The 13,751-nt window shown below is 42.7% G+C and overlaps 1 protein-coding gene across 5 annotated transcripts in view; it reads left to right on the forward strand.

Moving 5' to 3' along the window:
- The window catches only part of DGKD (diacylglycerol kinase delta), a 62,184-nt gene that overhangs the window by 2,502 nt on the left and 45,931 nt on the right, over window positions 1-13,751 (forward strand). For 2 of the 5 annotated variants that reach the window (XM_038145226.1, XM_038145230.1), the window contains 2 exons: window positions 12,879-12,989; window positions 13,666-13,746. In XM_038145226.1, the coding sequence (XP_038001154.1) occupies window positions 12,879-12,989; window positions 13,666-13,746 (192 nt within the window). The other 3 variants (XM_038145228.1, XM_038145231.1, XM_038145229.1) reach the window with 3 other exon arrangements.

Consider the following 13,751-nt stretch of genomic DNA (forward strand, 5'->3'; position numbering starts at 1 on the left):
GATGCTGTAGTCTGTCTCCATGGTGGTGTTTGTGTTGAGAGCAGAGACACAAAGACTTTTCCAGTGCTAGAATGGGAGCTCTTGCTTATAGCAAGATGTTAGAGATGCTAAGGTGAAAGGTGCATTGGGTTGTATTTTTGTTTGGCTATAGCAAAACATGTCCTCCTGTCCCTACTTAATAATTATCCCTGTTTTACATCACTTCTCGTGTCAGCATGGCTGGAAAAAGACAAAACCAGCCACTTGTATATGCAAACATAAGCATATTAAGAACAAGGATTACAAGCAGATATTGTCTACAGTTGTTAAGCCTTCTGTGTGTTAACCTGCCAAAAACCTTTGACTAAATTGTGTCAAATTTTCCAGGTAAGCCCAGGTATTATGGTATTCAGGATTGATTTGTTCTATTGCTTGTTGCTGTCATTTTGGTTTGTCATTGTCTTTTCTGCATGCTGCTGCATGTATACTCTTTCCTTGCCCTCAGGGCAAGAAGCAAAGACAACTTTGTGGGTAATCATGGTTTTGATGAGACTTTGAGGAGCTTGCTTCCTTTGTAAAGGCAGACCTAATTCTGAATTTGTCTGTTGAATGATAGAGTGCTGACTACGTAAGCTGTAGAAGCTGTTGGACAGGTCTGTCAGTGACGGTAAGAGATGCAGGCAGACTTTTACTATGGCCTGAGGACATAAATCTCTTCTGACCACATCTTTTGCTGCAGTTAGCTTAAGACCATGCCTGTAAGTACAGCTAAATCACCACGGCAGCTTACTGTTACCACAGCTTGAGTGTGAAATCTGTTGTGCCCATGGAATTCCTCAGAATTTACTTGTTTGTCACAGTTACAAGCATTTTGAAGGTATGTTTTCCTTCCTCTTGTCCTGCCATCTGTTTTCCTAAGAAATGCTGTAAAGTAAAGCTGCTTGCTTGCTTGCAAGACCATAAAACTTCAGTGAATTTGTCTTAAGGCTGCACAATTGTCCAGCTGTGTTGGACTGAAGCAGCTTGGTGGGATAGTAGTGGGGCAAGCGGAATCATTTGGATATTTAAGGACTAAGGTGTTGATGTTCAGGGGCTAAAGGCAAATCATGGGTAACATCTCTTCAGCTAAAAAACCTGCCCCTAGTGAGGCAGCGGGCAGGGGAAGGAGAAGTGGGAGGCTCAGTGTTTGGAAAGTGAAGTACTGTGTTCTAATGTACTTACTTGCTTTTAGCTAGAAAGAATTTTTGAGGCAGAGAAGAAGGTATAAGTGAAGCAAGTTTAGCAATCTTCTAATTATTATTATTATTATTATGGGGAAAGAATAAAGCCTCACATGATCAGGTATAGCAGATAATGCGAGTGGTCTTGTCTCAGCTGGCTGAGAAGCAGAGGCTGAATTGTGTGCTTGATCAGTCACCTGACAGAGACCTGACAGACTTGTAGCAGTATAAGGCCTCAGAGTACACTGCTCTTAGCTCCTCTCTGGTCTCAGGCTGGTGTTGGTGCAGCTGCAGAAACTGTTGGTCAGCTAAGATTATGTATTTTTGAACGGATAGGAATTAGGAAAGAGATGAAATGAGCTAAGAGAAGGAAGATGTGTGTGAGGAGAGGCAGCAGCAGGACCTTGCTCCCACCTCCTAAGCAGTGCTGAGACCTCAGCTGGAACCAGCTGAAGTGGTAATGTCATCTCATTGTCACTCAGCATGGACCGAGGCACAGGAATATCCAAAGTGGTCCTGGGAGCTGAGGGTGTGAAACCAAGGAGCACAGAACCTTTTATGAGCTCTGACAGTGAAATATGCTTCTTCCTTTGAACTTGACCTTTCATTTCCAGCCTCACATTGCAGCCCTCAGAAAGCTGGAGGGTGGATGAACAGGCCATTTTCCCATTTCATTCATCAGTTCTGTGGGATTTCCAGCCCGCCAGCTTTGGTATGTTGAGCTCTCAGTTTGTTTACCAGACAGGATTTCAGCAGCGTCCTTGGGTGGCATCAGGAGAACTTCTTGTTTAGACTGGTTCAGTCTAAGTTCTGTTTACTTTCACAAGCAATTTCTCTGTAATATTTTCAGTTTTAAAAGCAGTTATCATTGTCTTGAACTTTTTAAAACAAGTTTGCAGTGTATATCTCGCCAGAGTTGCAAACAGAGCAAGCAGCTCTCCAGACTTTCTGGGAAGCTGTCTGGCTCTGGTAGCAGAGATATGTCAAGTTCATTTATACTCTGAAAAGCAGTACAGATGAACTGGTGTTGAGCTTTATGCTGCAGTGGACAGACTGTCCAGTATCTGAACTAGCACATTTCCCTTCTCTGTGCTGTGTACCACATATAGGTGATGCCTTTTGTGCTGTGGGAAGTTGTGATTCTCTTTCTGATCAGTAGCCTTGAGGTCTTGGAGCCACCCTGCAGGATAAAGGCAGAAAAACAGGGTGAAGCAAAATGTTTCTCCAGGTTTTTATGCAAGTTTCTAGAGCGTGCTACACCGAGTCCTCAGACATACCGTGGGCAGCATGGGCAACTGAAGAAAGCTCATTTTGTTTCTTCCTGTATTGCCTATTAGATAAAATGTCCATTCTATAGGTAAAGAAGTGGTATTTTTATTTCTGGAGGGTAAATGTTTTAAGGTTTCCTGAGATTAGAGTGAGGAAAAGGAGAACTTTATTAGTTTGAAATACAAGTGAAAGACGTATTATGATAAGAAGCAGAGCATTTCAGTAAAGCAATATTGTAAAAGAAATAAGAAACGAGGAAGGAATTTTCTGGAATTCATTACTTAAATCATGTTCTGTCTGTGGCATCTTGCATTAAAACATACTAAAATATCTGTATGTTTTGTTTTGCTGCCTTCTAAAAGGCTGTCTGAAAGAGGACATGTTAGGATCTTCATGTGTCATAAATTGTGGTGGCTTATGCATTAATCCAGGTAGAAACTGGGAACTCTTCACCTAAAGAGAGTGAGAACTGTTGAAAAGGAGAAGTTTTTGTGATTGAACTGAAATTGAACATCTTGAGCACAGGTTTAAGGACATGAATTTTCTTAGATTCACAGCATGAACATACTAGTTTCTTCTCGGAGCACCAAGACACAGGTAGGATTTTAGGCGGTATGAATGTTTCTGTCCCTTAAATATACATTCTGTTTCATGTGCACTTCAGACTCATCTGTTAGGACACAATTTGGGAAGCCTCCCAGCACTGTTTCCAGTGCTGTACTGTAAGTTGGCCTTGCTGCTGGAGAGTTTTGGATGTTGTATGAAAGCAACAGCTGTTACTTCCTTGTAAAAAAAAAACAACAAAAGCCAACGAACCCAAACTAAAAAACCCCACCGCACAACAAAACAAAGCACAAAACCACACGCACTTGAAGCGTTTCTCATTCCTTCTAACTATAGATCAGGTTCCAAGAACTGAAGAGCTAACATTAAACTTTTGCATGTTTTGAGAGCATGGATTTACTTAGACCACATCACTAAAACATTTCCAGGCTTCTAATTATTTTCTCTAATAAAATTAGAAACAAAAAATGCATATGTATTGAATGTTTTGGTTTGATTGCTTGGTTTTTAAAAATAAAACTTAATTAAAACATTTAGAGTATTTTCCCTTACCCAAAACCTCTTGTTATAGAAAAATTATTGAGTTTTTACTTTGGAGGAGTACAGGATTATAAATGAAAACTCTGAAATGTCTATCTCCAGATTACCTGATTAGGAAGTCCAGCATACCATGTGAGACACTGCATAACTTTACCTTCTTTAATTACAAATCCAGTCTGATTCTTTCTGAAGTAGCAGCTAAACCTAGATATGTAAGAGAAAGCACAAATGAGATATAGAGAGTTTTTCCCTATTCCTGGAAAGCTTAAGATTTACCCTGGATATTGGCACAGCGTCATTGGAAATTTTGCAGCACACTGCTGTCCCAAGTGAACATGTGTTCCTCTTGGAACATGTTTTTTCAAGATCTCAAGTGCACCAAGCATTATTTAAAGGATGTTTTATTAACTCTCCACTGAAACAGTTTGTTCCCTGCTTTTTCTTCACTAAGTGGTTATTGCTTCTCGTTTCACTAAGAATTTATACTAAGATGCTTCGGTTGGTACTGCAGCCCTGCGGGATAGTCATCCGGGGTAGTTGAGCTTCAGGCAGAGTAGCTGAGGCAGCAGCTCTGTTCCTCAGCAGCTCCCATGGTTTGTGGTCCCTCCTCACACATTTTACATAAAACACTTCAGAAAGTCATGAGCTTGTCATGCATGCCCTGTTCAGTAGTGCTGCACCTCTGCAGCAGCAGTGCAGTGCTTCCACAGGGATGGAGCTTGCAGTCTGCAGGCCCTGGACCACACCTGGACATGTGAGCACTTACACAGAGGAGCAGGAGGAGGTCTGAAGCTGGGAAAAGGTTGCCTCGATGGCTGCAACATTACCACTTCCATTAGGCAATTCATTATTACAGGATTGCCTAATTTGGTTTTATAGAAGAACTTTCTGTTTCCTCCCTGTTTTTTTGCTAAGTTGAGAAGTTTTACATCTGATCACTGTTCTGATGTTGTGGTTTGCCTTTTTTGAGAAAGGAAATGCCCTCTTAATTGCATAATGCTTGTATCGAGCACATTGCACGTGAGATTTGTAAGCTTTAGTAAATTTATCCATGTGATTTTTTAGTGAGGAAAGGTGATACCACCCGCAGTGTCCTGTAGGGGAAAATGTAGATACATACTTCTTGTATCAAAAGCAAGAAGTCACCCAGGGCATCCCCAGATCTGGGAACTGAGGCAGCTGGTGCACGCTCCAGGTAATTCTTACCCTGTGGGACAGCTGCCTTCAGTGGTCTTTGAGCCATAGAAACGTGTCTGATCAAACAGGGAAGGTGAGCTGCCTGCTTTTGGAACTGCTCTCAGCTGTGGCAGGGCAGAGCACTCTCTGGAATGTGTAGATCTATCATTGAGGTTTTATTAAAAGTCAATATTCTGGGCACTCACACCGGCCCCTTCTATTCTGTTCAGCTGAAAGTTAGCAAAATGGTGTTCCCAGGGCTGTGCTCATCTTTTTTGTTGTTGCTGGTGCTGATCAAGAAGTCTTTGGCATGATCAAAGGTATTTGCAGGACATTAAAACAGGGGAAGTGGAAAAACAAATTAAAACTTTGCAGTATCCTTTAAAAACTATGTTAAATAGATGAGGAAAAAAAAACTTAAAAGCATATGTTGTTTAATACATAAATATGGAAAATGTGATTACGACAGTTGTTACAGATGAGATAAAAATAAATTCTGAGATACCTAAGGATTAATTAAATGGCCGAAGGCCAAAAGCCGCTTTCTGCTCTCAACCTGTTTGAATACCAGTTGAAGTAAAAGGATGAGGATTTGGCTCTGCATCTGCCAGTCCATAGCAAGGCTCCTTGCAGAATTCAGTAGCAGAGGTGATGGGAATCCAGCAGTGGCAGGAAACTGTCTTTCTTTCAGCCTCCTCAACACAAGGGCAAGGAATTCAGTTTTCTTCGTCAAGGTATAACTTTCACTTTCCCGTATCCTGAAGTTCTCTTACTGGTACTTTGTGCTGACTTTTCCTTCCCACTGGGCCAAGGTCTCCGTGGCGTGGGGCGGTGTGGGCAGGACGGGGTGGTTGTGAGTGTGAGGATGAGATCGCAGCTGTGTTCTGCCTGTGCTTCCCCGTACATTCGCGGGTCTGGGCTCGCGCTGGTACTCGCGTGTCAAATGGCCCTGACAGCCTGCTATGGTGAGTGCCTGGCTCCTGCCTACTGGAGAAGTGGATGGGAAGGCTTAGACACATGTTTTTTTGGTAGTGACTTGTCTCTGAATGAATAAGAGTGTGACTTAAGCTGTAGGGGTACAGGCTGCAGCATTAGAGGGTTCTGTGCACAAGCTATGATTCCAAATGATGCTCTATTGCTGTGCCTCAGCAGAAGAGCCACCTGCTTCTGAGTTCAGACAGGGGATTCTGTGGTGCTGTTGCACAGCTTGTGACAGGCATGTCTCAGAAGGTTTTACAGTTTGGTAGTGTGTTTTGACATTTTTTGTGTATGGGGGAAATGCCCAAGGAAGGGATGTAGTCATGTATATATAATTTTAGATGGTAGAAAAAATAACAGTCAAACTTCTCATGTTTGTCCTTAAATATATGAAGTTCACATTTAATTAGTACAAATTTACAAATTTATTCCATTCCAAAATATTCAGGTGGCTATTAAACTGTTGCCTTTTTGACTTTAGTTATCTTTGTGGATGGGTTTGAGCCCTTATCTTCCCTCCTTGCTGTGGTTTGACTGGCATTTTGTGCTCAGTTTCCCTCTTGTGATAAATGTGTTTGGGAAGGGAGCCTATGGAAAGCATCCTGAGGCTTAAGCAGTTAGTGTGCCAGGAGTTGTCCAGCTCCTAATTCATCCTGCATCAGTGTACTGGTGTATTTTTCATGCTCCCTTCTAAGTAGCTGACCAGACTATTCATCTGTTTCAGTACTTTTCTTGGAGCTCTCTGACAGAGCTCATTTTACCAAGGAGCTGTGTGTTGATTTGCTATCTGTTGTATTTCCTTCCCCATATACATTTTTGTGTGCTCTCAAATTGTTTTTCATTTGGTAATCTGTTCACTTCAGGTCTGTGACTGTGCATCCCTTTTAGGAGAGTCGTTCATAACAGTAGCAGCTGAACCTGGTATTGAAAGAAGCTGGTTCAAAGACCTGTAACATTAACTAGTGAAGAATGAAGTGTTTGACCATTTATCTGTGCCAAGGCAATTTCAAGCCTTTTCAGTATTTATTTGATACCAGCTCCTGCTATTTTCTGTGGATCTGGGGAATGAGCTTGCATTACCTGTTTCAGTGACATCTCAGCTGCTCCATGGATAGGTTGCTGTGCTCTGCTCTGGATTCTGCTGTCTCAGGAGTTGCAGGGAGGCTGTAGGAGAGCTGTCAGCCGTGCTTTCCTCAGTCTCTCACTGCCAAGTTCGGCTCATTCAGCAGGGCTGGAGGTTACAGCAGAGGAGAATCAGGAGGATGGTTGTTAGGAGAGTTTTCTTAGGCTTTCCCATCTGGCTGTACAAAGGTCTGTACTGTAACCCCCTTCCTCAGTTATAGTGCTCAGCTTCTGTTAGTGGGCCTCTGACTCACTGCCCCAGCTTCTATTTTGACATTTGATTCCAGCTCTGATTTTTTTTTTTTTCTTTTTCTCCTCTTCTGGAGTCCTTTTTTTGCAGTGAGTTCTCATAATGTCTTGCTGTTTTGATACCAGTGAAAGAAATCTGAATGCAATTTTCACTTTTTCAAGAGCAAAGTGCATTTAGTGTAGAATTTCCAAACAATTGTAATTACCTTGTGCTCCCCTATAGATCTGTATAGCTCTCTGTGTGTCCCATTGTTAGAATTGCTTTACTGATCCAGATTTCCCCCCCTCCAAGCTTCCTAGAGTTCATTTCCAGGGTGTGACCACTGTCTGGTGGAAGGATGTTGCTCTCAGATTAGCTTGTTAACCCCTACCCTTTTGACATTTCATGTCTTATTCTATGGGGTTGGTTAGATTTATTCCTGTAGTTTCTTTGTTGGATTAACTGTGCTTTGTTTGATTTCTAAATACTAATTTGTTTCATGTTTATGACCACTGAGAGCTTTTATGTCACCGTGTACTAAAACCACAAGGTCCAGCACTCAGATTTGTACCTGCCCTAGGGTGTCATGGCCATGTTTAAGTGCCTGCAGACCTGCTCCTATCGTTTTTGCCACGGCTTGCTCAAAATCAGTGACTAGATGAGGTTGTTTGGTCCCTGGGTTCAGCTGCCTGTAAAATTGCCTAGTAAGCATCTGTAAAGATAGCCCAGTTCCGCATATACTTTTGCATTTTGTTTTTTCCTCTCTGCATTTGGTGTTTTGTTTAGTCAATTATTTGTTGTTTGGCATCAGTGTTTGTGGTGTATACAAATAGAAACAGTGTATGTCTTAAAGTTTTTACATTCTGAAGACGCATGATAAACAGAAATCCACATGCTGGGGACTTCGGGTTTGGGATTCTTTAGTTGCTATTGAGATAGCTTTGTGCTCTTACCTTGTTCACAGTTCTTTTTCTGCATTGGAAAGATGTGTCAGTGAAGCATAATTCTTGTTTTTGATATGCTGCACTGAGTAATTGCCCCTAAGAATATGTTATGATCTCAGCAGTGAAATAAGTTGCATTGTTCCTCTGTCTCTATCAAACTTGGTTTGGAGCCTCCCTGTGCCGAGGGACACTTGCCAGCCTGACAGCTGGACACGCTTGATAGTCACCCTCAGTCTGGCTAGTAGGGCTTGTTTTCCAGATTAGGAAATCAGTTTTATCAAGAGCCCTACTTCCAAATGGGGCAATAGGTTTAAGCTTCAGGAAGGGATTGCCTGCTCCTGTGTTTCACTTGGTGAGCACTACTATGTCCAGGAGAACAAGGGATGTAATCTGTAATGAAAGTAGCTGAAATCTGACGTGATCCTTCCTAACTTTTAGTAGAATCACTCACGTTATCAGTGTAGAAAGCACTTTATCTGTGTAGGCTATCTCTGACCACCTGACATGGGTTACTGGGTGCAGAGACACCTCAGATGAGCAGTGCTGCCAAAAACACAACTGTGTCTTGTTGGTTTTCTGAACAGCTCCTGTTAATCTTTTGGCTTCTTGTTCTTACAAGGCCGGAAGGGGAAACAGTGAAGCACAAGGCTCTCTTTTAAGTTCTTTTTTTAAGTCCTCTGAGTTGTTTGAAACCATTCCTGTTGAGGCCAGTGGCAAAACTTTTCTTTTGTCAGTTCAGGATTAGGCCTGCACCCATTTTGACAGGAGAAATCTGAGAACGTATTATTGCTCTTCCTAAATGTCAAGTTTTGAAAGGGGATGAGCTGGGGGGAGGGTTGTATATTGCTTGCCATAAACTGAATTTTTTTCTGCAGGAAGTTGCTGTTCTTCAAGGCCAAAGATAAATACTAAAATGTTAGAAATTTCCTAGGCCTTGCCTTTCAGTTATCTAATCTTGTTCGTTTCAGATTTCCTAAGACACTCTGCTATGTGCAGTGTTGTTTTAAATTGTCAATTTCTTCAGTAACTGTTTTTACATTGACTTGCAATATGATAAAAGGGGTCAGTGTTGAAACCAGTGTCACATCATTTTACACTTGGTCCGAGACAATAATTCATTTTTTCGCAGTGTTATCTGCCCATGGAATGCCATGCTGCAGGACACCATACTGGAAGGGGACTCAGCCGGATAGAAAACAGTCTGCATAGTTCCATTGCAAACAAGTTTAGTATTTATCCTGGATAGGATGCACATAATTATCCGTGCGTCCTCATAGTGTTTCAGGGCAGTAGCTTTTCCCTTAGGATCCAGTATATGACACTAAAAATAGATTTAACACTCTCTTTTCATTATGGTGGAAGGAATTTCACTTTTATCTTGATGAATTACATGCCCACTAATCTGATCAGAGTAGATCTTCGATTAAAAATCTGCAGAGAGGCTGGGGAGCAGAAGTATCCCCCCTTTTATTTCTTTTGTGTCACTTTGCAGTCATGTCCTTTCCCCAGTTCATTTTCTGCTGCTGCATTCCTCCGCAAGTAACGAGTCCTTTGGCTGTAAAGTCAAAATAGAGGAAGAGAAAGGCAGCGATGTCTGCATCATTTTATAAAGTCATCTTGATCTTATCTCTGGCCCTTTCCGCCCAAACCCACCAAACTGTGCTGAGCTGAGTGCCTGTAAATAGCCCGGCTGCTCTCGTGCGGAGATGGGCAGCGCTGAACCAGAGGCGTGTTTGCTGTGAGCAGAAGGAGTGCTCCTGCTCTGGCCTTTCATGTCTGAGCTGGGTAGATGTGAGGTTTTCTATAGATAGAGCCGACAGTGACAGGAACTGCTGCTTAGAGTGGGGCAAGGTGACCTCTGCAACTGTTGCATTTTGGTAAAAAAAAAAAAAAAAAGGGTTTAAAAGAGGAATGGAGGAATGCACGTCTTGTGCAGAGGTGAGTGAGCCCAGCTGAGGTGAGGGAGCAGGTGGGAGCTGAGGGAAAGCAGAGGCATTGTTTTGCTGAGAATTACTGTGGGTGGGCAAGAGTTTGGCTAAAGTGATGCTGCTTGAGCCTGGGGTGTGTAAGGGCTCTGGCTGACCCCAGTTTAACCATAGCTGTAAATAAGCATAGCAACAGAGCTCTGAAATCTCCTCTTGCAAGTTGCTGTTTTTTGATCAGCCTCCTGGCTGACTTGATATCTTCAGGCTTTTCATCCGAGCAGTCTTCCCCAGGATTTTTTTTCCTCTCTGATTTTGGTTCAGGGATTTGCAGAGTTCAGTAGCTGCTTTCTTGGTCTCATTTTTTATTTATATGTGTTTTTTTCCAGGGAATGCAAAAGTCACTCCATGTTTCTGTCTTAAGCTGGAAAATCTCCTGCCACTTTCTCATTTTCTTCCCTGTAAAGAATGAGCTGCAGAAATGTGTGATTTCTTTAGTGTGGTAATTTGGATGCTGGTACTTTACATTTCTCTTTGGTACTCAGGTGCTGGAGGTTAAAATAACTTGTGAGAGAAATATATATTTTAGCGTGTTTCCACAGAGTTGGTGAGTGCTGTTTGTTCTACTTGACAGATGGAGGATGGAGACACACAGGGTGAAAATTGCTTTATTGGGAGCTCATAAAAAGTCCGTGGCAGAGTAGGAGCATGAATGCATCTTTCTGGGTTCCAGATGAGTGCCTTCAGCTCTGGCCTTTGCTGCGGGGTTGTTTCAGCGAGGGATGCTATTTGGTCAGTCTTTGAACTCCCTTTTCTCTTATGCTGAAGCTTCAGCTAAGATAATGTCTGAATTTTGGATTATTTGCATAACACCAGCTCAAAGGCGGTTTAACATTTTGTTTCTGGGTTTTGCTATGGTGTGTTCAACTTCTGGACTCTAAAGCCAGTCCTAGATGCTTTATGGCTTCATAGAGTGTATTCCTGCTGCCATGTCCTGTGAAAACGAGTGCCAGGATGCCTTCCAGTTTCAGAGCTGTGGGGAGCTGGTGTGGGAAACAGCCATTTTTTATAGGAGCTTAATCCTCAATTGTGTGGTTTTGTTTTCTCTTCTCATTCTACTGGAAGTTCTGTGGAGTTTGGCAATTCCTGGTGTGCCTGCTTCAGGCACACTGAGTTGGTGTTTGCCTGAGTACTGGCAGGTATGTCTTCCACTGTGCAGGTGGCTTTGTGAAACAGACCACTGGGAAGCGTTGAGGCTTGGGGTTTGCTAACCTTGGAGCTGGCCAGGGTCCAGCATGCAAGGTAGATGCTTTTCTTCCAGGAGACAGGGGAGGTTTCCCCCTTCTCTATTTCCCAGCATAGTGGAGGAAGATTGTAGTGGCTTCTATATCCGACAGCTCTCTTTAGGATCTGGTGGAATGTGCAGCCTGCTCTTTCCCAGCTGATTTGTGAGTAGAGGCTCATGGTGGTCCAGACCCTGTGGTCTCTCAGGCCAGTTTGAGGATAGCTCAGTCTAGCAAAAGAGAAGCATATATTGGCAGACGGATGTTTCTCCTTATAGTCACTGGTTTTTTTTGAAGTAGTTTTTGAGGAGGCTTTGAGCTTGGCAAGGGCCAGTGTATGTGGAATGTATCAAAATCTGCAGCTCTTCCAAAAACTAAAGGCACACATTAGAAATATATATAGCATTTTAAAAGCAAGTTTAATGCCCTGGAAAGGAGTTCTAAAATGAACTAAACCCTGTGGATCAGTAAGAGTATTTATTTTGTGTGCTGTAGTAGCCTGGCAGTGTCCATTTGGTGCTGTTTGTGAATTGATGCTTATCAGCGACCTGACTGTTACAAAGCTGAATTCCACTGAGACCTCTGGTATGTTAAAGCTATGTCATTTTCCTGGCACCGAGATACAGAATAACCTGTCTTACAGGATTGTCAGACCGTTTGTGTCCTGTGTTTTAGCTGGGTGTTTATCGCGATGGGCTCTCTCAGCAAGAAGTAGGTTCCTGCGACTCTTTTGGAGAGAGAAGTAGGTTTCTTGAGGTACCAAGGCATGACGTAGCACTGCTTGTAGCTCCTAGGCAGTATTTACAATCAGGAATTTGGGGTTGGATATTGAGCCCTGACTTTTTTGCCTTTTGTCTCTCTGAGCTGCAGTTTTTGAGATTATTTTCATGTAGCTGTTGGTATTCAAACCTGAATGAAATACATGTGGATTAAATCCATACCCCCACATATGCACAGTATATGAACAAGCATATGAGCCTGTGTATGCTGGTATGTCAGTCTAGTTATAAAGCAGTTAAAGAAGAAAACTCAGTGTGCGTAGACAGTTTTGGCACTGCAGCCCTGGGAAATGGCAGCTGGCCAGAGAGTACCGAAGCAGGGCCAAGACTATCTGAAGAATACCAAATGCTGATGTTGGATATAGCTCCTTCTTTGCTCTGGTTTCGCTCTTCACCCCCTGGGCTTGCAGCTTGCCACCTCTGTGCCGGGTAGATGCTGTTTGCAAGGCACAGCTGGAGGTAGAGACAGATATCCTGGGTGTGTTTGTGCTGGTAATCAGATGCCAATTAAATGAGAGGTGCAATTACCTGGACTGAAATCCGACCTCGGTGAGTTTAACTGTTACACTCCCCAAATCACTGTTAGATTTGAAATGCTCATTCAGTTTTAAGTTATTTATCTTGTTTGGTATCGTGATAGCACTGGAGACAAGGGTAAAACCTCACCGCAGTGTGGGTTGTTTGTTTATGAGAGTTTTATCTTGTGAAGGCTGCTCAGTTTTGCTGAATGAATCTGTGAAATGCTTCCAGCAGAGGGCACTGAGGTTATTGTTCTCCAACTCCAGTTTTTCCTACGGGTGTGTGCTGGGGAAGCAGAAAACGTGCCTGTCAGTAAAACCTGTGCTTCACTGCTCTCCTCTGATGCTTTTGTAGACTGTCATAAAAGAGGGGATGCTAATGAAACAGACCAGCTCCTTCCAGCGCTGGAAGAGACGATACTTTAAGCTGCGAGGACGAACGCTCTACTATGCAAAAACTGCTAAGGTAAGGTCCTGACAGTACCTGTGAGGCCAAGGAAGGAAGTCAATAGAGGGGCTTTGGAGGCACATGGGTGTCAGTGGGGACGCAGCCCTCAGTGGAGAAAAGAGCTCTTTAGGCACTGGTCTTCAGGCTTTGTAGCTGCTAGATGATCCCTGTGTTTTGCTTCACACTTGGAAATCCTTGGTTTTGAAGGGCAGCATCATGTGGACCTGTGATACTGATTTTTCCACATTTTTTCTCCCTTTGCTGCCTGTTAGTAGGGAATGGACTCTAAATCAAGAGAAGGAAGAGAATACAAATGAAAAGAGAAAGTGCACTGGACAAACAAGGCTAGAATTTATCAAATCAGAGCTGCTATGCCTCTGGTTTAGTATGCTGATAGTCAACTAGATATAAAACTGTCTCCTTTCACTAGAACAAAACCTACAGTTATTTGGTGTTCTTTTTAAATAATCCTTTAATAAAAATAATGTCATTGTATTCACTGTCCGAAGACAGGCCAGAGTGATCTCCAGTGTATGGAACTAGACTTCCAGGTCCTTGATGTTGTTAGTGCTGTCTCTTTCCTTCAAATCATAAAAGGCTGTGATATGGAGCATGCTAGGCAGACTGCCTTTGAGTCTGCTGCTTATACATTGGATTCAATAATTTATTGAGATTTGGAATTTTTTCTTTACAGTCCATTATTTTTGATGAGGTGGATCTGACAGATGCCAGTGTGGCAGAATCCAGCACAAAGAATGTCAACAACAGCTTCACGGTAGG

Source organism: Motacilla alba, chromosome 9, assembly GCF_015832195.1.
Source record: "Motacilla alba alba isolate MOTALB_02 chromosome 9, Motacilla_alba_V1.0_pri, whole genome shotgun sequence".
Taxonomy (NCBI): Eukaryota; Metazoa; Chordata; class Aves; order Passeriformes; family Motacillidae; genus Motacilla; species Motacilla alba.